This window comes from Phascolarctos cinereus, unplaced genomic scaffold (genome assembly GCF_003287225.1).
Source record: "Phascolarctos cinereus isolate Bilbo 61053 unplaced genomic scaffold, phaCin_HiC Scaffold_726;HRSCAF=1367, whole genome shotgun sequence".
Taxonomy (NCBI): domain Eukaryota; kingdom Metazoa; phylum Chordata; class Mammalia; order Diprotodontia; family Phascolarctidae; genus Phascolarctos; species Phascolarctos cinereus.
In genome coordinates this window covers 24,788,640-24,814,727 of record NW_027556098.1, presented here as the reverse complement: position 1 = coordinate 24,814,727, position 26,088 = coordinate 24,788,640, and the positions used below count along the sequence as shown (strand labels likewise).

Sequence of the window (26,088 nt, the reverse complement as noted above, 5' to 3'; positions counted from 1 at the left end):
CGGTTTCTGGGGGAGGGTTGGGGGGGTAGGGGGAGGGTTGGATGCAGGGGAGCAGGCCTCCTGCTGTTGAAGAGCTAGAGCCGAAGACTCCTAGAGCAGGTGAATATCTGCTTTCCTTAGGTCGCCCTCCCACTCCTCCCCACCCACGTCTGTTCGTTCTCTCCTCCCCCTCCCCCCTCGCTCCTGGCAACTGCCTCTCCCACCACCCCCCGCCCCGAGCGCACGGCCCCGCGGGAGCCCGGGATCGCCCGAGGCTCGCGCCCCCTCCCCAACCCGGCGGGAGCGCGCGGGGCGGCTCCGGGAGGAGCCGACGGCCGAGCGAGTGGGTGGGGTTCTTGGGGTTTTTTGGGGGGGGTGCGGGGTGTATGGGAAGCGAACTGCATCTGTATGGTGGCTGTTCCTTGCAGCTGGTTCCTCGGTTCGCTTCGGGCTGTGCATGGGCTTTATCCTACTTTCTTTAAAAAAAAGAGAGAGAGAGGGGGAACGTTCTCGAGGCGTCAGGTGTTCTGGGGCCCGGTTTTTCCCTCCCCCCATCCACAGGCACTGTCTGCTTCCTCTCCTTTCCCAGATCCGCCTCATTGGTTTATTCTGCTGTCATCATCTTTTGCACATGGACCCAAAACTTAAGTCTTGGAAAGAGCACGGGATCTGGAATCTGGGTTCCAATCCTGGCCCACGGTGACCTTGAGTAAATCATACTTATCAATCCCTGGGCCTCAATTTCCTTTTTTTTTTCTTTTGGTACAGTGGGGGTGGGTAGGGTGGGTGAGGGGGCTCGTCTAATTCTTATGCTGGGGGATCACTTTTTTTCCACATCCTTACTTTACCCTTAGGGGTTGTTAGACGCCCCTGCTTGGGTAGAAGGAATGGAGCAGGGTGTTTGTACCTCGTTAACCACCCCCATTGCAGCCCCTCCTCCTCCCCTCTCCCCGGGCTGTGCTTTCTGGGAGCCCATCTGGGAAGAGTTCATTTCTTGCAAAGTTCAGCGGCCTTTTGTTTGAGAATGTTGAGCTCTGGGATTGTACCTCATTCTCTTTAGGTGTGGTTATGTCTTTTCTTCAATCACCTGGATTGTTTTGTTCACATCGTGCGAAAACTTAGAAAACAAGTTTTGGTTTGATTTATATAGGATGTAGCTTGGAAGGTTTTTTAATGAGCTGATCAAAATGGTACAGGAATCTCTTGTGAATAGAGGCAGTGGAAGAGGCGGCAAGTAAAAGGTGCAAGATAGGTGGTCCCAAGCCTTTTTAGCGAATTTGATTCCTCTTAAATTAGTCGAACCTTTCATCCCTACTCCCCCATCCCAGCGGGCTCCCCCCCGACCCAGTGCCCTAGCTCTATTCTTAGTCAAGATGTAGGGGCTTTCTTAGAAATGAGAGAGACTTCTAAATGTAGTGGGGAAAAAACTCATATTTGGAGTCAGTCACCTGGCGTACCAATTGGAACTCTCTTTGTGAAGTTGAGTCAAATGGAAAACTCTCAAGCCTCAGTTATCTGTGAAATGACAGTGGATTGCTTTATCTGATCTAGGAAGATCTTCTTATTCTAAATCCTGATTGTTATGGTTTTTTATTGTCTTATTAGTAACTTGGAGATGATATAAATTTTGAGATTTGTCTTAACTCATTCTTGTGTCATTACAATTTACTGTTGATTTTTAATATGACTAATTTCAGATCTTATTTATAGTTTAATTGTAAAATTGGGTGTTCAGTCATTCTCTGTTGATAGGAATTAAAACAAAACAAAACACCTTAACATTTATTCTGTTGCTGAAGTTTAGAATACCTGTCAGTATTGTAACTTTTTTTTTTTCAGTACGCTGTCTTGACGATTTTTTTTTTAGGTCTAGTTTTTGGCTATGGCGGCTGCTACGATAGTTCATGATACATCTGAAGCAGTTGAACTTTGTAGTTTATATGGATTATACCTCAAGCCAATTACGAAAATGACAATTAGTGTGGCACTTCCACAATTGAAGCAACCAGGAAAATCCATTTCTAATTGGGAAGTGATGGAAAGATTGAAAGGAATGGTACAGAGTCATCAATTTTCCACTCTTCGAATTTCTAAAAGCACTATGGATTTCATCCGTTTTGAAGGAGAAGTTGAAAATAAAAGTTTAGTTAAGTCTTTTCTTGCATGTCTTGATGGCAAAACAATAAAGCTCAGTGGTTTCTCAGATATTTTAAAAGTTAGGGCTGCTGAGTTTAAAATAGATTTCCCAACTCGGCATGACTGGGACTCCTTTTTCCGTGATGCAAAAGATATGAATGAGACTCTGCCAGGAGAGAGACCAGACACAATTCATTTGGAAGGACTACCTTGTAAATGGTTTGCCTTGAAAGAATCTGGTTCAGAAAAACCAAATGAAGATGTTCTCGTTAAGGTATTTGAGACATTTGGAGAAATACGGAATGTGGACATCCCAATGTTGGACCCTTATAGAGAAGAAATGACTGGCAGAAATTTTCATACTTTTAGTTTTGGTGGACATTTGAACTTTGAAGCATATGTTCAGTATAAAGAGTATGTTGGCTTTATCAAAGCTATGAATGCCTTGCGAGGTATGAAACTAATGTATAAAGGTGAAGATGGCAAAGCAGTAGCCTGCAATATAAAGGTGAGAAATTGCAATATTTTTGCCTGTAGTTTCCCATAATTTTTAATATTTAGAAAATATTTAAATACAAGATGGCCAATCTATAGCCTTGATTTCAGACTTAGAAAAAAAATTTTAGAGAAATTATACAACAGGTAAACATCATCTAAAAATTGGAATGTTCCTATAATAGTATTTCTTTAGATTTCAAACAGTTATGGAAATTACATTTATTGGAGTGGATGAATAATGGTATCAGACCATATTTTTTTTTATAACCTGCAGCAGTTTATTCTCAAGTAGTCTATCTAAATTTATAAAACATAGTTTTAAAAAAATTCACTGAATGTTTCATGGTATGCCCAATAGTCAGTGAAATCAAGATTTGAACCCAGGTCCTGATCCCAAAACTAGCACCCTTTTTACTACACAATGGCCAAAAAAAAAAAGATCTTTTAAAAATATTTCATTGGAAACTGGGAAAACAAACTTAAGGCAAGTAAAATCCTTTGTTGATGGTTGTCTTCAGTAGTATATGATACTTCTTGACCCTATTTGGGGGTTTTCTTGATAAAGATACTGGAATGGTTTGCTATTTCTGTAGCTCATTATACAGATGAGGAAACTGAGGCAAACCGGGTTGAATGACTTGTTCAAGGTCACACAGCTAAAAAGTGTCTGAGGCCAGATTTGACTTCCTGACTGCAGGCCTGGTGCTCTGTTCACTGTGTAGTAAAATCCTAAGTAAGTCCAAATTCTCTGTTAGATTTTTATTCACTGAAATGACTATTTTAAATAAATGGGCCATCAATCATTTATAGTTCTATTATTTCATGCTATAGATATGCTACTGAATTGTATATAAGTGCAATTATGTTTTAAAGAATGGGTTTCGATAATTAAAAATCAGGCACTTTGCTACTTTAATTTTTTTTTGCTTTTTTTGGAAAGGTTTCTTTTGACTCAACTAAACATCTTAGTGATGCCTCAATTAAAAAACGGCAACTTGAAAGGCAGAAACTTCAGGAACTTGAACAGCAAAGAGAAGAACAGAAACGTAAAGAAAAAGAAGCCGAAGAAAGGCAAAAAGAGGAGGAAAGGTAAGTGTACATTTCCATCATATTTACCCTTTGTACTTTGAATTTGCATTTAACTAGAACCTCACCTTGATTTCTGTGAATTGCAACAGGAATTCTTTTTTCACTCTTTCAACTCCCTAGGGTTTTGCTTCCCATATTCTTTTCCCTGTACTGCCCAGAACTGACACTGAATCCCAGCCCCACTGCCATTCCAATTTATAAATCTGAATCTCTGGTGCCTTATATAAGAAGGAGACTTAGTAGCCATGTTGTTTCTGCATTGCTTACAGAGTGATTTCCTTAAAAAAATAATCCTGTTAGGGTGAGAGGAAGATATTTTCTTAAAGTGTACCTAGTTGCAGTTAGGAATGCCTTTCTCCATAACAAAACATAGGTTCAATGGTAACTTCGATTATGGATTAATTAGGCTTTTATGGGCTGCTGTAGGAACTTAGCTGCCTATTTAGAACATTGTTTCTATGGGAAAATATTTTTTGAGATCCAAACATAACCTCTGGATTGTATGCCTAACAACCCATGTGACTCCCACTGGAAATTACTTTGTATATATTTGTGTACTTGTATCCTGCCCAGCAGAATATAAGCTCCTTGGTTGCAGGGATTGTAGATTTTCATTGTATCCCTATTGTTTTGTATAAAGTAGACATTCTTCATAAATGCTTGTAGAAATGAATGGAATCAAACCTGTTTGCAAGTTAGAAATTGACTGCGTGTATCTCTTAATACTTTTTCCTACTAGGAATTTGAAATTGCTCAGAAAATAGATGTAAATGTGATCTTTTCCCACTGGATTCAGATTAGATGACGAATACTGAATTTTGGCCCTGCGAAATTTTTGTAGGATTGTAATCGTTTTATCATTTATTTGTGCGTTAAAAAAAATATGACATCCTGGCCATTTTGTACTTTTATTTTTAGGTTGATTCTTTATCCACAGATTGTAACAGAATTGAAACAATTACAGAAATGAAGCAAAATTGAAAACTGACAAAAATAAAACACTTCCATCTTTTAAAGTCACATTTTATTTTTTCAGTTAACAATTATTTTCTTTATCCCGCTTCCCCTTCTTGCTTTGGTGGAGGAGAACTAATTTGTAACAGTAACGCATAGTGAAACAACAAATTCTGACATTGGCCACATCAAAAAAAGAAGTCTCAATAAGTGCTCTGAGTAGTCCATCAGTTCTTTGTCAAGAAGTGAATTTTGTTTGGTTTTTTTGGCATTGATTAGAAAGTCTTTCAAGGTTCATCTTTACAATGATGTTGTTATTGTATAAATTATTCTCCTTTTCTGCTCACTTCACCCTGTATCAATTCATGCAAGTTTTCCCAGGTTTCTCTGAAACTGTCCCCTTCATCATTTCTTATATAGCACACTAGTCTTCCATTACATTCATATACCATAATTTGTTTACTGTGATGGGCACCCCATTAGTTTCTAATTCTTTGCCATTACAAAAAGAGTTGTTATAAACTCTTGGGAGTTTCCACATGGATCTTTTTTTTCCCTTTCTTTAATCTCTTTGGAGTATAGGCCTAGTAGTGGTTTTGCTGGATCAGAGTAACTATGCACAGTTTAGTTACTTTCTGGTTATAGTTCCACACTGCTTTGCAAAATGTCTGGATCAGTTCATAATTCCTTGAACAGTTCATTAATTTGCCTGTTTTCCTGCTGTTCCTTTAACATTTTTCATTTTCATGTTTTGTCAACTTTGCCAGTCTGATGGGTGTGAGGTAGAACCTCAGAATTACTTTAATTTTCATTTCTCTTATCATTAGTGATTTGGAGCATTTTTTCATATAGATGTTGATAGCTTTTGTTTCATTTTCTGAAAACTGACTTTTTACAATCTATTGAGGGATGGCTCTTATTTTTATAAACTTAAATCAGCCCCTTCTATGTCTTAGGAAAGTCAGTAAGCATTTTTAAATGTCTGCTGTGTGTCAGGCACGTATACTGGGAATACAAAAGGAGACTGGTATCATAAAATCTTGCTGCAAAGATATTTTTCCTCAATTAATGGTTTCCCCATTTTAATCTTAATGACCCATAAGGTTAATTCCCCTCAATTCTCCACTTCAATTTTTGTGTGAAGGTGCTGTCTCAGGGTAGAAGTTTAAACTCTTTCTGATTTGAAATCCTTGTACTGCTTTTATAAATAGATGAGGATTAAACTTGCTTGAAGTTTGCTGGTTTTTTTGGATTGTTTCTGGAGTTGTGTTGCTTGTTCAGAACTACAGAAATAAAAGAAGTTTTTGTTCTTAAATTCTGAAAAACACAAAGGAAGTTATCCTAAAGTATAATGGTTTGGAAAGAGGTATTAGTAGAGACGACCCACATAGTTACAGTCTACAGAAGGAAGTGGCAGTACTACTGAATATTTGTGTTTTGGAAATATATATTCTTTATTACTGCATATCATTTACTGTTTTGAGTCACTATTTTGATAAAAAATTAAGACAGTATAGTTATATTTTTGAAGATCATAACTTTGTATGACTAGATTGAATTTTGTTTAAGTGGAAGCCTTTACAAGTTTTTAAGTAGGGCATTTGAGCAGGGTGCTCGGATATAGAGAGCAGTTAAATTTTTGTTTTGTTATGTCATGGTATATTAGAGATCATCTATAACAGTTCCTTCATCTTATGGTTAAGAGAACCTGAGGCCCAGAAAGGTAAAATGACTTATTTAAGGTCATGCAGGTAGTTGTGGCAGAGTCAGGATTGAAAGCCAGGTCTTTTGACTCCAAATCAGTACTCTTTCCACTGTGCCATGCCATTGTCTTTGTAACCCCAAAGCCTAACACAATGCTTTCCATGTAGGTACTTTTAAAATGGTTATTAGATTGGATTGAACCTCTCTGAGAATAATAGGATCACTTCCAGGATCAAATATAAAATGCCTCCTGGCTTCCCTTCCTTCAAATCCTGGTTAAAATGTCATCTTTTACAAGAAAACTTCACTGATTCTACCCTTAATGTTAATACCTTCTCTCTCTTGATTATCTCCAATCTGTTCCCCATCTCACTGCTCACTGAAACTATTCTAAGTCTTATTTTTTCTCCTTAATCTTCTCTTTTTTTCACTTCTTGTTTTAAATTTATTTTTTAAATTTTAATTAATTTATATTGATTTATCAACAATCACTTCCATATGCTTTTCAGTTTAAAATTTTTTCCCCCTTCCTCCCCACCTTCCTCCCCAAGATGGCACACAACTTGATATAGGCTATACATATGCATTCCTATTAAACATATTTTCACATTAATGATGTTGTAAATAAGAATTAGAACCAATAGGAGGAACCACCAGAAAAAGGAAACAAAACTCAACAGAAGAGAAAAAAAATAGCAAATAGTATGCTTCAATCTACATTCAAATTCCATAGTTCTTTTTTTGGATGTGGATAGCATTTTCCATCACAAGGGCTTTGGAGATGTCTTAGTGACCACATCGTATCTATTAGTTGTTTTGATATGCGTTTCTCTAATCAATAGTGATTTAGAGCATTTTTTCATATGACTACAGATGGCTTTAATTTCTTCATCTGAGAACTGCCTGTTCATATCCTTTGACCATTTATTGAGGAATGACTTGTATTCTTGTAAATTTGACTTAATTCTCTATATATTTTAGAAATGAGGCCCTTATCAGAGACATTGGTTGTAAAAATTCTTTCCCAAATTTCTACCTTGCTTCTAATCTTAATTGCATTGGCTTTGTTTGTGCAAAAACTTTTCAATTTAATGTAATCAAAGTTACCCATTTTGCTTTTCTTTAATCTTCTTTAATCTTTAATCTTTAATCTTCTCACACCTCCCCTTTGCCCATCTCTCTCAACTAAGGACCTTACCTCTTTACTGAGAAAACTGAGGGTATTCAAAGCCTTCATCACTTTTCATCTAGATGATTGCAACAGCCTTCTCATTGGTATCCCTCAAATTTCTTCCCATTGTTTGTCATCCTTTCTTCTGCCAAAGTGATTTTCTTTGAACATGAATGTGATCATGTCACTGTCCAGCTCATTAAACTAAGGTGGCTCCCTTTTGTCACTAGGGTAAAATGTAAACCTCCAAGTTTAGCTTTTAAAGCATTTCACTCTTGGCCCCAACCTGTCTTTTCAAGCCTCATTGTATACTAGTCTTTGTTCCTTGTTCTGTGATCCAGCCAAACTGATTTTCTCTACACACAGCACAGCATTCTGTGTCCTTTCTCTTGCCTTTGCATTGGCCATCCTCCATATCTCAAATGTATCCCCTCCTTACCTCTGTCTCATAGAATCTCTCTGTTTCTTAAAAGTGTAGATCATATCACCTTCTATGTAAAACTTTTCCTGATCTCCCCTAATCAGCTGCTGGTGGGGCCCTCCCTGCCAAAGTACCTTATGTTTTAACTACTTCACATTTATTCTCTTCCTATGTATTTTATATATACTTTCAAATATATACTTGTATCCCCTGTCAGGATGTAAGCTTCTTGAAAGTAGAGATTGTTCTATTCTTTGTATTTATATGTATTCCCAGAGCTTACCATAGTACCTGGCACATAATAAATGTTTCATGAATGATAATTGCTTGATTGTCATTGGTTTACTATGATTAGATGAAAGACTTATTCTTTACTTTATGAATCCATCCTCCATTTAGCTGCCAAAGTGATTTTCTGAAAGTATAGATGAGCATGTCACACTCCTTAACAAAACTCAGGTGGTTTTCTATTTTCTCTAGAATCAGTTAGAAAGACCTGGTATTTGTAGCTCTTCATACCCAGCCGTTCCTGTCTTTACAGGCTTTTTACACTTTAATTCCTTCATTTACTCCCCAGTTTTCCTACTGGCCTGCTTGCTACTCCTTGCATGTGAAACTTCTCTCCTAAATCTTTGTCCTTTTACTAGCTGTCCCTCAGGCCTGGAATGCTCTCTTTTCACTTCTACCTCTTACTTTCCCTGGCTTCCTTCAAGACAAAACTCAAATCTTAACCTTCTGCAGGAGTCCTTTTCTGGTCCTTGATGGATACTAACAGGCCTCTACATCATACATATTCTATCCTGTGCCAAAATTAGTTTTGTAACTTGTAATTTAATGTAAATAAGAGTTTTGCATTTCATATTACAGTTACCTTACATCATTGTTAAGTCTATATTAGCAATTATTTTGACTTGATTATTGCCATCTTAGTTTAAAAAAGATGAACATCTTGGACATGTCTAGTTAATAAAAATGAGTTGTCTTTTGCCTTTGAAAAAGTTAGCTGATGATTATAAACTTGTAGGTTTGAAGGTAATTTAGAAGTTATTTAAACAAATTTCTTGTTTATATGGTAGAGCCCCTTTCTATGGTATTTCTGACAGTCATCCAGCCTTAGCTTAAATTCTTGCAGTGATACTGGCCTCTTGTGACAGCTTAGTCCATTTTTGGGCACTTCTATTAATTGCCAGTTAGAAAGTATTTTTTTTTAATTGAGCCAAAATAAAATGCTTTTCACTGAGCTTTCTTTTGGGTTCTGGAATAACACGATCATGTTTTACATTGATATCAATGCCCGTCAGTATGGGCATTCTCTTCAAAAGCACAGGTAACAATCTATCCACACCTTCTCATCCTGTACATATCTTGTTTGTGGCTTCTCATAAATTTTCCACAGGGTGTCCACCCAACTTGAAGAAGGGGGTTTTCCTTCGTATTTCTCTAAATTTTACAGATACCAATGAAGCATAAAGACTATGTCAGTTATCTTTCACTTTTGCTGTATAAGTGGCTCATCTCTTTTTCTAGTCATCCATCTCTCTGAAGATGTCCTTTCTGTGGCTTCCATTAAATAATTCTGTATTCGTAACGTTGTAGAATATTATGCCCCACAACATAGTTCTCTATTTCTTTTTTTTACTATAAATTTATTCATTTTTAGTTTTCAACATTCACTTCCACAAGTTTTTGAGTTCCAGATTTTCACCCCATCTCCCCCTTCCCCCCACCTCAAGATGGCATGCATTCTGAATATCCCTTCCCCTAGTCTGTCCTCTCTTCTATCTCTCCCCCCTTCTCTTATCCTTTTCCCCTTCTTTTTTCCGGTAGGGCAGGATAGACTTCTGTACCCCATCTCCTGTATTTCTTATTTCCCAGTTGCATGTGAAAACTTTTTTTTAAACTTGTGTTTTCAAAACTTTGGGTTCCAAATTCTCTCCCTTCCTCTTTCCCCATCCACCATCATTGAAAAGGCAAGCAACTCAATATAGGTTATACATGTGTAGTTATGCAAAACACGTCCATAGTAGACATGTTGTGAAAAACTAACTCTATTTCCCTTAATCCTATCCTGCCCTCCCATTTATTCTATTCTTTCTTTTGACCCTGTCCCTCCTCAGAAGTATTTACTTCTGATTACCCCTTTTCCCAATCTGCCCTCCTCTCTATCATCCTCCTGCTCTCTTTCCTCCCCTTCCCCCTATTTTCCTGTAGGGTAAGACAGATTTCCATACCCAATTGAATGTGTATGTTATTCCCTCCTTAAGCCAAATCCTATGAGAATAAGATTCACTCATTCCCTCTCACCTTCCCCTGCTTCCCCTCCACTGTAAGAGACTTTTCTTTTCTGTTTTTTTGTGAGATAATTTACCCAGTTCTACCTCTCCCTTTCTTCTTCTCCAAGTATAATCCTTTCTCATCCCTTAACTTTATTCTCCAGATATGACCCCTTAATCTTCAACTCACCCTGTGCCCTCTTCTATCTATCTACATATTCATACATATTTTTTTTCCTCCAACTACCCTAATACTGACAAAGGTCTCATGAGTTAAATATCATCTTTCCATGCAGGAATGTAAACAGTTCAATCTTAATAAGTCTCTTATGATTTCTCTTTCCTGTTTACCTCTTCATGTTCCACTGGAGTCCTGTATTTCAAAGTGAAATTTTCTATGTAGCTCTGGTCTTTTCATCAGGAATGCTTGAAAGTCCTCTATTTCACTGAATGACCATTTTTTCCCCTGAAGGATTATACTCAGTTTTGCTGGGTAGGTGATTCTTGGTTGTAATCCTATCTCCTTTGCCCTCTGGAATATTATATTCCATGCCCTGCGGTCCTTTAATGTAGAAGCTGCTAAATCTTGTGTTATCCTGATTGTGTTTCCACAGTACTTGAATTGTTTCCTTCTGGCAGCTTGTAATATTTTCTCCTTGACCTGGGAACTCTGGAATTTGGCTACAATATTCCTAGGAGTTTTCCTTTGGGGATCTCTTTCAGGAGGAGATCTGTGGATTCTTTCAATTTCTATTTTGCCCTCTGGTTCTACTATATCAGGGCAGTTTTCCTTGATAATTTCTTGAAAGATGATGTCTAGGCTCTTTTTTTGATCATGGCTTTCAGATAGTCCAATAATTTTTAAATTCTCTCTCCTGGATCTATTTTCCAGGTCAGTTGTTTTTCCAATGAGATATTTCACATTGTTTTCTAATTTTTCATTCTTTTGGATTTGTTCTACTGTGTCTTGATTTCTCATAAAGTCACTAGCTTCCAATTGCTCTATTCTAATTTTTAAGGAAGTATTTTCTTCAGTAAGCTTTTGGACTTCCTTTTCCATTTGGCCAATTTTTCTTTTTAGGGCATTTTTCTCCTCATTGGCTTTTTGGACCTCTTTTGCCATTTGGGTTAGGCTATTTTTTAAGGTGTTATTTTCTTCAGTATTTTTTTGGGTCTCCTTTAGCAAGCTGTTGACTTGTTTTTCATGATTTTCTTGCATCACTCTCAGTTTTTCCTCTACTTCCCTTACTTGCTTCTCAAAATCCCTTTTGAGCTCTTCCAAGGCCTGGGACTGATTCATATTTTTCTTGGAGGCTTTGGATGTAGGAGCTTTGACTTTGTTGTCTTCTTCTGGTTGTATATTTTGATCTTCTTTTTCACCAAAGTAAGATAATATAGTCTGACTCTTTTTGCACTGCTTGCTCATGATCCCGGCCAATTACTTGAGTTTTTAACTCTTTGTTAAGGTAAGAGTCTGCTTCCAATGTGGAGAGTATACTGTCCCAAACTTCAGCGTTTGTATAGCTGTTTTCAGAGATACTTGTAGGGGCCTGTAAATTTTCAGTTCTTCCAAGGTGGTATGATAAGGGGCGAGGTGTTTACTCCTTTCCTGGCCTGTGACCACAAGTACTCCTTTCTGTCCTGTAACTGTGAGGAGGGGTTCCTCTCTACAGCCACTATAAGCTCCATCATGCCAGCGCTCCTCCTCACCCCAGCACTGAGCCCAGAACTGCCACCCAGATCCAAACACGGGCAAAGCAAGAGATTCCTGCCTCCTCACTGAGAAAGAGATCCCTGCAATCCCTCTCTGATCAGCCACTGGTTTCCCCCTCAGTCTCTGGGCGGGAAGCTCGGGAAGCAGCTGCACTCCTACCCCCAACCCCCCCATGCTCTTGGGGAGTGGAGCTGAGACCCTGCCTTCCTTTGTCAGCACTGACAGAAACAGACTTTCCCACTGACCTTCTAAGCTGTCTTTGGCATTGGTGGATTGAGGAGTCTGGAAACCTCCAGAGCTGCCTGAGATTCAGTCCTCTGAGGCCTGCTCCAGGTTCGCTGCGGCCTGTGCGCCCACCCCGGCGCGATACACCTTTCTGATCAATCATCCAGGTTGTCTTAGGCTGGAAGTTTGTTGCACTCTGTCTTTTTGTGCGTTCCGCTGCTTCAGAATTTGTTTAGAGCCATTTTTTTATGAGTATTTGGAGGGGTTTGGAGGAGAGCTCAAGCAAGTCACTGCTTTCACTCCGCCATCTTATAGTTCTCTATTTCTGTTTAGGTTTTTTCACAACTTTAATTCTAACTCTTTGGACATTGCTTTGTAGCCATATAACATCACAAAAAGAAAATTGCGGTTAAAAAAAAATAAGATTTGGTTTCATTGAAGAATTTGTGATTATTAAAAACGCTAAATTTTCTCAGAGGCAATCCAACCAGCTTTTCTTCTCTTATTCAATTCTTGGACAAGTTCATTGTCTACATGTATTACAATATGTGTGCTTTTGGATCATGTCTATGGATTGTCCATCTCATTGCTTATCCTAGTCAGGATAATAGGCATTCTTAATCCGCTGGCCTTTTACTGTATGACTAGGTCAAACTTTTTTTTTTTTGAGTTCTTATGATCCTATTTAGAAAGCTTTTTCAAAGTTCTGGGGCTTGATACAGCCAATGCAATGTCATTCACACAGAAGGACCTTATATATATGTAGGGAATCATTCTTCTATTTGTACTTTGATGTCTTATGATGACAGAGGTATCAGACACAGCCACATTGACACTGAGCAAATAGAATTAGATTAAAATATATTTGGGAAATATTTAGCAAAGAAAAATACAATAGAACATAGATATGTTAATATGTGGTTCTCTGCTGGAATCTTTATGTACAGTTTAGTAGCCCCTGTTTCTATTTAAGTTTAACATCAGCTCTGAAGCTCAAGTCTCCTTTTTCTCACTTGATGTTTATAATCAGAGGGTTGTCAATCATTTCTTTAACATTATGTAATTATACTCGTATTGATTTTTGACATATGCTTGGGATATACCTTGTAGAGACCTTAAAGGTGGCATTTACTACTGAATCAATTGAGCACTATGGGATCTTGTATTCTCTGTACCTTTCAGTCTTGTGACTATCAGAGGTGTAGTCTGCTATAGAATGTTTGTAAAGATCTACCTGTTCCCTTCTCATAACTTCATCAAAGATGCCCTTTGATATGTGTGTAGATTATTTTCATAAAAATTTTTGTAGAGATGGGATAAGTAAGTATACAGGTAGGTAGTTATTGATATTTTTTCTGTTGTTTTTTTGGGGGGGAGGGTAACAACAAGGTCTGTATTTCCCTCCTACCTCCACAAGAGTTTTTCATCTTCCTCCCTGTCAGATGTCGTGAGAATTGATCCCTTGACATCCCCAAAATTAATTTGGTTTCACCATGAATATTCTCTGTATATAATTGGTCTAGTTTAGTGTTGTCTTCTCATCTTTATTTTGTTTAGTACTGTTTCTACTTCCTTGTACAGCATGTTGAGGATTGTTATGTTAGAGTCCAGCAATACTGCCTGTCTGAACACAACAGAAAAGGAAACTTTTAAAGCAAAAATAAACTTAATTGACTAGTATCATAAATATCTAGGCACTTTCAAGGGCTTCAGAATTTCTACCACCTCATCTTTCTATAACTTAATCTTTTTTGTCCAAAGGAATAACATTTATAAGTAATAATTTTTTCAGTTTTATTGTTTAATGTGGGTTAGTAGTTATTAATGTTCTTTTTTTACAGTAATATTAGAAATTTTTTTCTACACCCTTTATTATTTTCAGATACCTTGAGGATTTCTTAGTGTCCTGATTTTGTGTGTGTGTGTGTGTGTGTGTGTGTGTGTGTGTGTGTACGTACTTGACCCAGTCTAAATACTTTTCTCAACTTCTCCCCTCCCCCATTCAGTTCCATTTCCACTTTCTGTATAAGCACGTCTGGGACTGTGATGTTAAAAAACAATGTTAAGAGTTCAACTCTGGTGATGCCATTATTCTTCTTAGTGAAAAATTTACTATAATTTTTTTTCAAATCTTCTTGTTCTCCTTCAGCTTTCATCATTAAAAATCCTTAGATGATATTGCTTAGTTGTGTCTCTTGCCAAGCTTTCTTTTTCTTTCTGGTTATTCCTCCACTCATCTTCCTGCTTTATTCAGAGATTATTTTCATAAACTTCTACCATCTTTTTCTCTAAGATTTTACAAATGAGATTATATTCTAAACTAGTATTGCCTGTGGCTGCCATTTGTCCCTTCTTGGCCAATAGGCGAGTATATACTTAGTGAGATGATTTTTAGTCTTCTCACTGTTGGTCATAAGATCATAGAGTTAGAGTTCAAATCTTAGGAGTCATTAGTCCAGCTTCATTTTACAGATGAGGAAAAAGAACCAGAGAGATTATGTGACTTGCTTGACATCAAACAGCTAGTAAATGATAGATCAAAATTTGGAACCATTGTTCTCTGACCCTAGAAGAAGTTTTTTCCCCCCTCCATTGTGTCATACTTGATTTACATCATTTGAACATCTGTATGAAAGTGTTATAATTGGCATCAATGCCAGATCAATTGATTTCCCATTTTTGAAGTTTAATAAAGTGTTTAAATAGGTCAGGTTAGAGGTTTTAAATTTTAATCTGTATCTTTTTCTCAATTTTATTTATCTAGTTTTGATCTTTGTTTAAAAAAGTCTGACTGTACATAAGTTAGTTGTTTAAAATGTAATCAGTTTTATTTTCTTGTTATGTTATTCATTGCCAGTCCCTTCTGATTATTTTCTTGAAGATAGCATTTAGATTGTGTAATATGACAAAGAGGTATGAGGCCTGTTTATAATCTACAGGTCATTGTCCTCTTTCATCCCTTACTCCTGAGCCTTATTTTATAACTTTTTTCTCCTGTCATTGACTACTCTGACCTTTGCTTGTTTTGAAGTCACCATGTATCAAAGTATGTGTTGATTGAATTTGGAATATCTGATATTTTCTTAGATTTTCTTTACCTTTTTATCTACTTTACGCACATATGTTGATGCATAAGTTGCAATTTTTTTCTTAGCTGTCTTTTTGCAAATACTTATGAATATGACAACATGAGATAAACAAGAGTCCCACAAAATGATGCTTCTTGTTGCCTTTAGACATACAGTAAAACCAACTCTGCCAGATATTTTGTTGATTTTCCAAGAGAATCTGTGAATCATCCTTACATTTACCTGACTTTTTTGCCCTCAGGTTTTATTTATAGTGATATCAAAATTAGTATAATTCCGTTCCTCCAGTAGTATATCTACTCCTTGGGCATTTGGCAAGGCTTACACATTTATAATACCAGCAATATAATTAATGGTTTAAAAATTATCTAATTTTTTAGCATTCTTGTCCCTTTTTTCCACCATTCTGCCACCATCATTGCAGAGGAGGAAGGGAACTTCACAGAACAGAGGGTCATTTTATATTTTCTTTAGTTTATCTGCTACTGTGACCAAAGTGACTACTACAAAGTGACATCATCAAGTGGCTAGTTTGCTGGTGATAAGCTCTTTGTGCTTAGATAGGCTGGTTCTTGGAAAGGAGACATAGTTGACTATTGGGACTACACTGTCCACGGTTTCCCACCTGTCCACAGTTCTTCTGAGAATAATTTGCACATGCATCAAGGGTATTCTTTTTGAGAGTATTAGAAGGAAATAGATTGATAGATTACCTTTTTACTACTGTGCAATTTCCTGAAAGATGTAGAGTACAAGTACCTGTCCGCTGTTCAGAATATATGCTATGCAGTTGAATGGACAACATACACAACTTGCGCATTAGTAAATGTATCTTGTACAGATACTGCACATAGACAATGAGCTGGCCCCAGAATTGAAGAGGAGAGGACAGCAGACTTGATTGTTTTGGGCAACTGCAGCATTTTTTAATGACTTGATATTTTTTTCTGGAAACAAAGGCATATTATTTTAAAGCCCAGCATTCTTCTCTTATATCATAGGATGTTGTAGTTTCCAAAGATTTCAAATTTGAGATCATTCAAAGGGTAATGAAAAGGGACGTGGTTGACAGGAACATGTTATATAGTACATTACAAGCAGTAAGTATAAAGTAGAAGTGGAATAAAAGATGTCACTAAAGAACTGTGTGAATGAAAAAAGAATAGAAGCTGATCACATGTTGAGAGACAGATAATAGAACAGTCCTGTTTGCTCTTTTTATGATATCAAGAAAAAAATGAGAAAGTATCTTATGCTTTTGGTTCACTCCCATGCTGAACTTAAGAGAAGGACAAATCTTATGGATGGGTGGTGATCTGCATTGTATATATATTGTGTGTGTGTGTGTGTGTGTGTGTATACACACACACACACACACACACACATATACAGCAATGCAAAACATATTTCCATGTAAGTCATGCTATGAAAGAAAATGCAGACAAAAAAACCAAAGCAAAATAAAGAAAGTAAACAAAAGGTACACTTGGATCTGCATTCAGACTATCAGTTTCTTCTTTGGAGATGGATAGCATTTTTTGTCCTGAGTCCCTCAGAATTATTGTGGATCATTGTATTGCTGAGAAGAGCTAAGTCATTCACAGTTCTTCACTGTACAGTATTGTTGCTACTGTGTACAGTGTTCTCCTGCTTTGATTCACTTCACTTTACATCAGTTCAAGTAAGTCTTTACAAAAGGTTTTTCTGAAATCATCCTGCTTGTCATTTCTTATAACACAATAATATTTTTTCACAGTTATAGACCACAGCTTGTTTAGCTATTCCTCAGTTGGTGGCCATCCCTTTGATTTCCAATTCTTGGCCACTACAAAAAGAGCTGCTAGAAATATTTTTGTATAAATAGTTCCTTTTCCCTTTTTTTTTTCTTGATGTATTGACCTAGTGGTATTGCTGGATCCAAGGGTATGCACAATTTTATGGCCCTTTGGACATAGTTCCAAATTGCTCTCCAGATTGGTTGGATCAGCTCACAGCTCCACCAGCAGTGCATTAGTGTCCCAGTTTTTCCACATCCCCTCCAATATCCATCATTTTCCTTTTTTTAATCCTATTAGTCAATCTGATAGATATGAGGTGGTAGCTTAGAGCTGTTTTAATTTGCATTTCTCTAATCAAAAAAAAAGAAGTTTTTGACAAAACCAATACAATTCTGGTATTTAATGTATTTTTCTCTGTGGTGCATTTTTGTATATATTTTTTTCCATTTGGCCAGTTCTGCTTTCAAGACATTCTTCTCTTCATTGGATTTTTGTGCCTCTTTTACCATTTGGCCTACTCTGTTTTTTAAGGTATTGTTTTCTTCAGTATTTTTTTTTTGGCTTCCTTTACCAAGCTGTTGACTCTTTTTTCATTATTTTCTTGCATCACTCTCATTTCTCTTCCCAAATTTTTCTTTACTTCTCTGAAGTTGACTTTTGAAATACTTTTTGAGCTCTTCCAAGTCCTGAGCCCAATTCATATTTTTCTTTGAGGCTTTGGGTGTAGGAGTTTTTGTTTTGTTGTCTTCTTCTCACATTGTGTTTTGATCTTCCCTGTCACCATAGTAACTTTGCTCATTTTTCCAGCTTATTTCTTGCCTTTTAACTCTATGCTAAAGTAGGGTTCTGTTTCCAGAGTGGTGGGGACACTGTCCCAAGCTTTGGGTTTTTTATGCAGCTGTTTTCAGAGGTAATTCTGGGGACCTGTAAGTTTTCAGTTCTTCCAAAGTGGTGTGATCTAGGGAGAGATGTATTTACTGCTCTCCTGTGCACCGGTGGTTGCTGAAGGTTTGGATAGTTGTGCAATTTCTTTAAAAAAGACAATGAAATTTGCTGTGTTGATTGACTCTTCCTTTCATGAAAGATTTCATAAGTGCTCTTTTCAACCCTGAAACTCTGACCAGGGTCCTAGCTACCTGGAGGCTGCAAGCTCTGATGTGCTGGTTCTCTTCCTCACCCTGAGATGGGAAGACCTAGGACTGCAGCTGGCATTCAAGTATGGGCAATGAAGCAGAGTCCTGCCCCTGGTGCTGGCAAAGGGACCCCTATTTTGACCAGTTGTTTGATCTCTTTACCAATCTGTGGGCTAAGAGGTCCAGAAACTGTCACTGATGTCACTGATTCAATCACCTGCAAAGCTTTCAGCTATACTGGGGCTTGGCCTGTGCTGGACTGTACTCCATTCTCACCTTGGTGCATCAGACCTTTCCTGCTGACCTTCTAAGTTGTCTTCAGCTGGAAAATTGTTTCACTCATCCTTTTGTGGGTTCTGCTGCTCTAGAATTTGTTTTGAGGTATTATTTAAAGTTGTTTGGAGGGATTTTGGGGAGAGCTCAGGTGAGTCCCTGCCTGTTCTCTGCTGGCTTGGCTTTGCCTCTTCTTAAATATATTTATCTGGTGTATATTTCATGTTCCAAAATGAAACCATACTATGAAGGTGTGATTATCCAATTGCTTCAGTTCCATTACTTAGCTCTTTTCTTGTTCATCACTCAATGCAAGGTATGAACCTCATGTTGTATAGAAAAGAATCAGTGTAAAGTAGAGCTGAGTTTTGCAAGGAGAGTCCTTTTAAGCCAAAACAAATTACTTAGCTATTTAGGGTATGGGGGTCGTATCAGTGATAATTCTCCTAGATATTTGTCTCTGTAGGGTCAGTTACCCAGTATTTTCAACTGATCTGTGAACTATTTAGTTCAACTTAACATTTGTTAAGTGCATCATAAGCAGAACCTTGGTGTTGGGGAAGAGATAAAAAATAAGGCACAGCCCCATTCTTACGTTGTAAAATCATGGTAATTACATATGAGTATAGGTATACCTTGGAGATATTGTGGATTCAGTTCCAGACCACCACAATAAAGTGACTGTTGTGATGAACCAAATCATATGAATTTTTTGAGTTTCTCAGTGCATGTGAAAGTTATGTTTACACACTACACTGCAGTCTGTTAAGTGTGAAATTGTATCATATCTTAAAAAAAAGCACACTTACTAGCTGTGTGACCCTGGGCAAGTCACTTAACTCCAATTGCCTAAAAATAAAAATAAATTTTAAAAAATGACATAGTGCTTAGGAAAGTATTTTGTAAGTTTTATGTTTTGGAAAGTGCTATTGAAATTATGGTGGTTTTTTTAATCTAATAAAGGAAGTAAGGTACTTGAGATCAAGATATGTCTTACTCAACTTTGTGTCTCTGTACTTGATAAGTATTTGTTGAATGTATTTAGGATTACCAAGTAACATTTAAGTGTTTTAGGAGACTGTATGTAAGCAAATAATCTCTATAAGAAACCTCACAATTTAAAAAATGTCATCTTATGGAAATATTTCAAATAATTCTCCTTAGTACCAGAGTCATTGTTGTTTTTAGATACTTATACTCTAGAATTACTCCTTTTTAGTGGTTTAATGGAGTAATACATATGCAGTCATGATTCTCTAATATTTATTCAGAGAGACTGAGGTTTGATTTTTTTTTGACAGACTATCAGTAGCTCCAGTCAAAAGTCTTTCATGTTTGCCTCCTTATAGACAAATTGTATGAGTAAGCACATCTGTGAACTTTACTAATCACACTTAAGCTCAGTTGGTTGGAATTCAGTAGAAGAAGGAATAGTCTTAATCAGTTGTATCAAACTCAAATAAAAAGGAATCTTTATGTGTTCCATATTGACTTAGAAAAACACAAATTATCTACCATTATTGATATTTTTATTTATTTTGTTAAAGATTTCCTAATTATATTTTAATCTAGTTTGAGCCACTCAGGAGTTTTGCCTTTTGACATTTCTGATCTTAGTTGCTACACTGAAAAGCTTGTACCATTGTTCTTGTGCCATTGTTCTTGTCATTATTGTTTTTTAGGGGGAGGGGAGGGGAGGGGAGGGAATTACTTTAGTGCAGTATGTTGAGTTAGGAACCAAACACAAACAGTTGAGACAGAAGCTCAGTTGTCATTTTGCCTTTGGAGAATGGTGGGTAATGGAGGTTGGATTCATGCATACTGATACATGTTAACTGCCATATTTCACCACAGGCTCAGAACTGAGGCTTGGTGTGGAATGGCAAAGGATTTAAGACATCAGATAATAAAGATAAAAGTGCCATGGCTGGAATGGATGATGGCAATTAAGATAGTGTGCTGCACTTTGTCACACTTGTCAGTGTTGTCAATTTTTGAATAAGAGGGTATATAATAGAGCAGTTTTGTCCTTGAAAAAGAATAATAGCGTTTCAGTCTTGGTGCTGCAAATGTACCTTATCTCTGGGTAATGTTATTATTGCAGGGTGCATTTTGTGAATACGTAGGCAGTTTGCAGATTCTGAAATTTCATGATTACTTAATGTACTATGGTATATAATATACTAAAGGAAAATAGATTTGACAGAAGTGCCAATCTAGGATTGCAGGATACTTTTGATTTTTTTTTTAATAAAACATTTGATTTATTTTACTTAGAAAACAGAAAGAATTAGAGGAGTTGGAAAGAGAAAGAAAACGAGAAGAGAAGCTACGTAAGAGAGAACAAAAACAAAAAGACCGTGAAGTCCGTAGAAATCAGAAAAAACTGGAGAAGATACAAGCTGAAGAGCAGAAAAAATTACAAGAAAAGATAAAATTAGAAGAGAGAAAATTATTGTTGGCTCAAAGAAATCTTCAGTCAATAAGATTAATTGCAGAACTGCTAAGCAGAGCAAAGGTAATGTTATGTTGACCTTTCTGTGACAGCATTAAGTGTTCCTCTTATCAACTGCCCTATTGGTTTTTAATATTTTTTTTTCAGATTGTCTGTAATGCAGAGGTAAGGCTGGACAACAACATTTTCTATTCTGTTTTCTTTCCTGCTACTTCAGCTATAGTTTTAAGGAAATTAATGAATCTAATCAGCTATGGATAAGAAACCATTGGAATAGATTCACTCTCACTAGTAAAGATAATGTATTTTGCCTTAGAAAGCTTGCATTTTTTTTTATCACAATAATTCTCAAAGTAGCACTGAGGATAAGTTTTACAGATAAAGAATCTAAAGTCACGTGTCCAAAGACACATAGCACAAATGGAAGACCTGGTTAATAGAATTTAGGTCTCATTGTCAGATAGGTTTGGAAATGAGTTGTGGTAGTGATGTAGTTAGTGATTTTTCAGTTTTAGAAACTTAGAATCTTACAGCTGAAAGCAGCCTAAGAGAATAATTACAGTGAATGGAGCACTGAACACGCAGTCCAGAAACTCTGGGGTTAAATCACGCTTATCGAACTTCTTAGCACATCGCTGGGTACACTGGGTAAGTTAACTTCTCTGAGTCAGTTGCCTTATATGTAAAAGGAGGATGATAGCGTCTGCCTTAGGGTTATCAAATCAGATCATATATGTGAAATGCTTTACAGACATTTAAAGTGCTGTATCAGTGTGAGTTGCTATTGTTATTTCTTCTGACCTTTTACAGAAAGTATATTGGCTTATTTGTGGATTTGCAGTCTCCTTCGCTCTAAAGTACTACTGTCTTAACATGTATTTGTTTTGTTTTGGCTATTCTTCTTCCTTTCTCCCTCTCCCCTTCCATCCTTCTAACTTCTCCTTGGAGTGGGCACGAACTGTGCTCACACAGAGTTTCTCCTTCCACCAGCCATTTAGTAGCATTAGGTATTGGCTCTGCATTATACACAAAAACCCCTGGAGAGCCTTATTGGAGCAGATCCCTGCAAAAGACATTTCAAACCAAATGTTTGACCTTCTCTTGACAATATTGTACAGCTGAGTCTTTACAGTGTCAAAGACAGAAAATCCTGGATACTAAAACTTTACCTAGAATGTCTTTATTTGAACTTTTAAAGTTCCCATATACATAAAGCTGATTAAATTCTTTGGGTAGGGAGGAGAAAATCTATTGTTTTTTCCCAATGGTGTCCTGCCTGGTTTCTTTGAGACCTAAGCAGCTCATGCACCTCAAGATGGGCCCTTTCCATTCCCATCCAGGCTTCTCTGCTTCTTCAAAATTCCTACAGGTAATGATGTTGATGAGGGGCTTGATGAGGATGATGAGGATGAAACAGTAGCCAGCATTTTAATATTGCCTACTGTGTGCCAGGCACTGTGTGGTAAGTGCTTTACAAATAGGATCTCATTTGAGCCTCACAACTATATGGGAAGGTAGAGGTATCATTATCCCTGTTTTACAGATGAGGAAACAGATGCAAAAGGAGGTTAATTAATTTGTTCAGGGACACACAGCCAGTAAGCTCTGAGGCTGATTTATGAACTCAGGTGTTCCTGACTGTAAGCCACTCAAAGTCTTTCCACTTAGCCACCTAGCTGCCTCTCTGGTCGTAGCTTTTGGTACCCCTCAGTGTTACTGAACATAGACTAGCTATTTTATGTCTTTTTATCTGTTATTATGCCTTGACTCTCCAGTTAGATTGCATCTTATATCTCTGTATGCTTGATAGCCTGAAACACCAGGCTGCGTAAATTATAGAATCTCCTTCTCCTTGCCCTCCATTTTAACCTTTTTGAACATTTAGGAAACTTTCACTTCCTTGGTTTCAGTCCATTGCACATTTTGTAATGGTTTAAAAGATGGCTTTCAGGAAAAGAAAATCTTATTTAAAATCAGGAAGTTGAAATAGTGAAGAAAGCTTTGCATTCCAATGCCTTTATCATATTAGCTTCCCATTTTTTATAAACTTTTTTAACCTGGTGAATGTTTATTATATAACAAACTTGATCTACTATGGTGGTACATAGTTTTCATAGATTTAGATACGGAAGTAATTACTTTTTTAGGCTACAAAGTAATTATTAAATAGTATTCTCATAGCTTGAAACCACTACTACTTCAGGAGGGAAAGAAGGAATCTTTCAGGTGTTAGTATAGTGCTGATGTCAACTCAGGAGAAGCCAGGTGATTTCATAATCATTTCTGTTTATGGTATTATACTCTGGGCCAACGTTTGTTAAAATCAGTAACAGGCCATTGAATAAATTTTGTTCTTCAAAATACATCTCTACACATATCTTCTGAACACTAGGTTCTAGAATAATCTTTGTCTTAGAATTTAGTTTCTTCTTTCTCTTCATCTTTTTCAGGCAGTAAAATTACTAGAGCATGAACAGAAAGAAGAAAAAATCCGCCTTCAACAACTTGAGGAGAGAAGACGACTTCAGGAGGCTGAACTCAGACGGGTAGAGGAGGAAAAAGAGCGAGCTCTGGGGCTCCAGAGGAAAGAGAAAGAACTGAGGGAAAGGCTATTAAATATTTTGTTGAGCAAGAAAATAGATGAAACACAGCAGAACAAGGAAGACGCAGTGGCATCTCATTCTGCCCTATTACAGCCTGTTATAGATATTATACAGTCAGTGTCTTCAAGCTGTGTTACTTCTACCTCCTTGCATTCCCTCATAGGTCAGCCAACTCAGATCTGTCAAAGAGAAATGCTGTCAAATCAGGAGATTAATTTTAATTCCAAAAATGTGAATGGAAACTTAAGTGAAGAAGCCCAGTGCAAAGAAAGTAAGAAACTTAACTGTATTACAAGTGAAAGCTGTACAGAAAAAACATGTTCAGGTGTGCTCTCTTGTATTCCTGCCAATAATCAGCAACAGAAGGGTGCATCTAATTGTGACCAGAACATGTCCAAAAAAGATTCATCTTCTGAACAAGACAAATGTAATAGAGAACCAAGTAAGGGAAAAAGTCGGTCCAGCAGAGACAGAAGTACTGAGGAGAGACACAAAAGGGATAGGAGCAAGCATAGAAGGGAAGCGAGTAAAGAGGATGAAAGACAAAGAAAAGAAAGACGACTTCATAGAAGACACTCTTACAAAGATTATAGTCCTCAACGAAGAAGTGTAAGCCCCGATAGATCTCGGTACCGGAGGTCCTACAGCAGAGACAGATACAGTAGAAGGGATAGAAGCCGGGATAGAAGAAGTGTGGGTAGGAAGCGCAGTCGACGAGGGAGATCCCGATCTCTGAGCAAACACAGAAGTACTTGGAGCAGGTAGTAAAGGACTCTGCCTTTTTAAGGCCCACTTACAGGATAGACCAGGTCCAGCAAGAGGTTCTAAAGTTTTTGGCTTCTTGACCACCTTAAGAAAACCGAGTCTCTGCTTAGTGAATGTAAAGTGAACTCCTTTGTGAAAGGAAACGCAGTTACATTGGAAATTTATTTTCTTTTTTAAAGATTGCATAATTATTTGTGCTTCAGTTTCAACTGTGTTGGTAATTTGTTTTTCATTAGCTGTCCTTTTTCCTTTTAAATATTTTGATCTGATAGCTTTAATGTCACGAATCCTCTTTTAATCAGGAGAAATGTATAGACTGACAGTTTAAGAATTCCAGGCCTACTACAGAACGTATGCAAAATTCTTGACTAAAAATTCTTTATACTCTCAATGAAGTCAACAGAAAAAGGGCAAATTTAATTGAACTTGAGATAAGCTGCCAAATGTTAAGTGTCACGAACAACCACAAAAACTTACAGGACATTTAAAAGAAAGAAAGAACTTGCTGGTTTGACTTTTATTTTATATTTAACTGATTCAAAAACATGGAGATGGTGGTAGAAAGATGTGGGAACAAGATGATCATGGCATAGTAAGCCATATATAAAATGTAGGTGGAATTCTTTTGAAATTGAAAATGCAAATGCACTATACTTTTTAAAGATTCCAGTAAGTGGGAGTATGAGACAAAGTGGTCTGGAGATGCTCCATTGCTTCTGAAACATTGACTTTTTACAAATTAAAATAATTGAGGTAAAAAGTTAGTTAAAAGCTTTTGTTTCTAGTACAAATTAGTGTGTGCGTGGTTTTTTTAAGAAGCTGTTTTGCTAAATTATTTTTACTTGCAATGTTTCAAACAGATTCAAGGCTGCAAACTTGTTAAATTTTATAATCTTTTGCTTCTCAAGATGAAGCTCAGGAATACTTTAAAGTAGTTGTAACCTTTGGGTTATAAAAGGTTGTGTTTATGCCAGTTTGCATTTTTATGGTGAAATAAAAGCCTTTTCCAGTGATCTGAAATTCCTGTGTTTATATTTTAAAAGATGATGAAACTACATTTCTTTTTATTCTCTGAGCACTCAAGTACATTAAAAAAAATCTCATTTTCATATTAATTGGAGTTTGTAGATTGTGTTGAAAGTATTTCAAGTTATGAGTGATTATTAATGTTCATTAATGCATCTGGTGACATTACAGTTCATCATACTCAGTATTGTAAAATAAATTTATGGAACCTCCTAGAATAATAACAGTGATAAGGTCATATATGGCACATTACACTTTTACAAAGTGCTTTCTTCACAGTAATCTTATGATATTCAATTAATAGAATGTCAGTATAAAGCATTTTTTAAACTTAATTCTTATAGCCATAAAATGTGTTGTAAAGTAGTACAGGTTCCTTTATGAACTCTTACAAGCTAGAAGTAGGAATTGCTTTATTTGTCTGTATTTAATCAAGTCATTCCATCCTTTCCATTGTGGGACTTGCATGTTCTTTTACAACCCAGACTTATATGCTGTTGAAAATCAAGCAGACAAGATTAGAAACGACCTGCTTACTCCATAATACAGATGGAATAGAACATTTAACCTTTACTTTGTTATCTGTTCTATTTGTTTGCAAGTGTAATTCTGGGTAAGACTTGGATATGTAATATTCTGTGTCAATGGGGATCTATTTGACTACTTCAGAGATTATAATTCTAAGGACTCCAGTGATGGGGCCTTCAATATGTCTCAGCTGTTTATTTAAAACTTATTTAAAACTACTAAGTTGCATCATGCTATTCCAGATATAGATGTCTTCAGGTAGCATAAAAAAAAG

At 36.8% G+C, this 26,088-nt stretch overlaps 1 protein-coding gene across 1 annotated transcript; it reads left to right on the top strand.

Moving 5' to 3' along the window:
• On the top strand, window positions 1-25,273 carry AKAP17A (A-kinase anchoring protein 17A). Its single transcript, XM_020992895.2, has 5 exons — window positions 1-99; window positions 1,847-2,623; window positions 3,554-3,702; window positions 20,715-20,955; window positions 23,343-25,273. The coding sequence occupies exons 2-5, from the start codon at window positions 1,862-1,864 to the stop codon at window positions 24,258-24,260; spliced, it is 2,070 nt and encodes a 689-aa protein (XP_020848554.1). The 5' UTR covers window positions 1-99; window positions 1,847-1,861; the 3' UTR covers window positions 24,261-25,273.
• The last annotated feature ends 815 nt before the right edge of the window (window positions 25,274-26,088 follow it).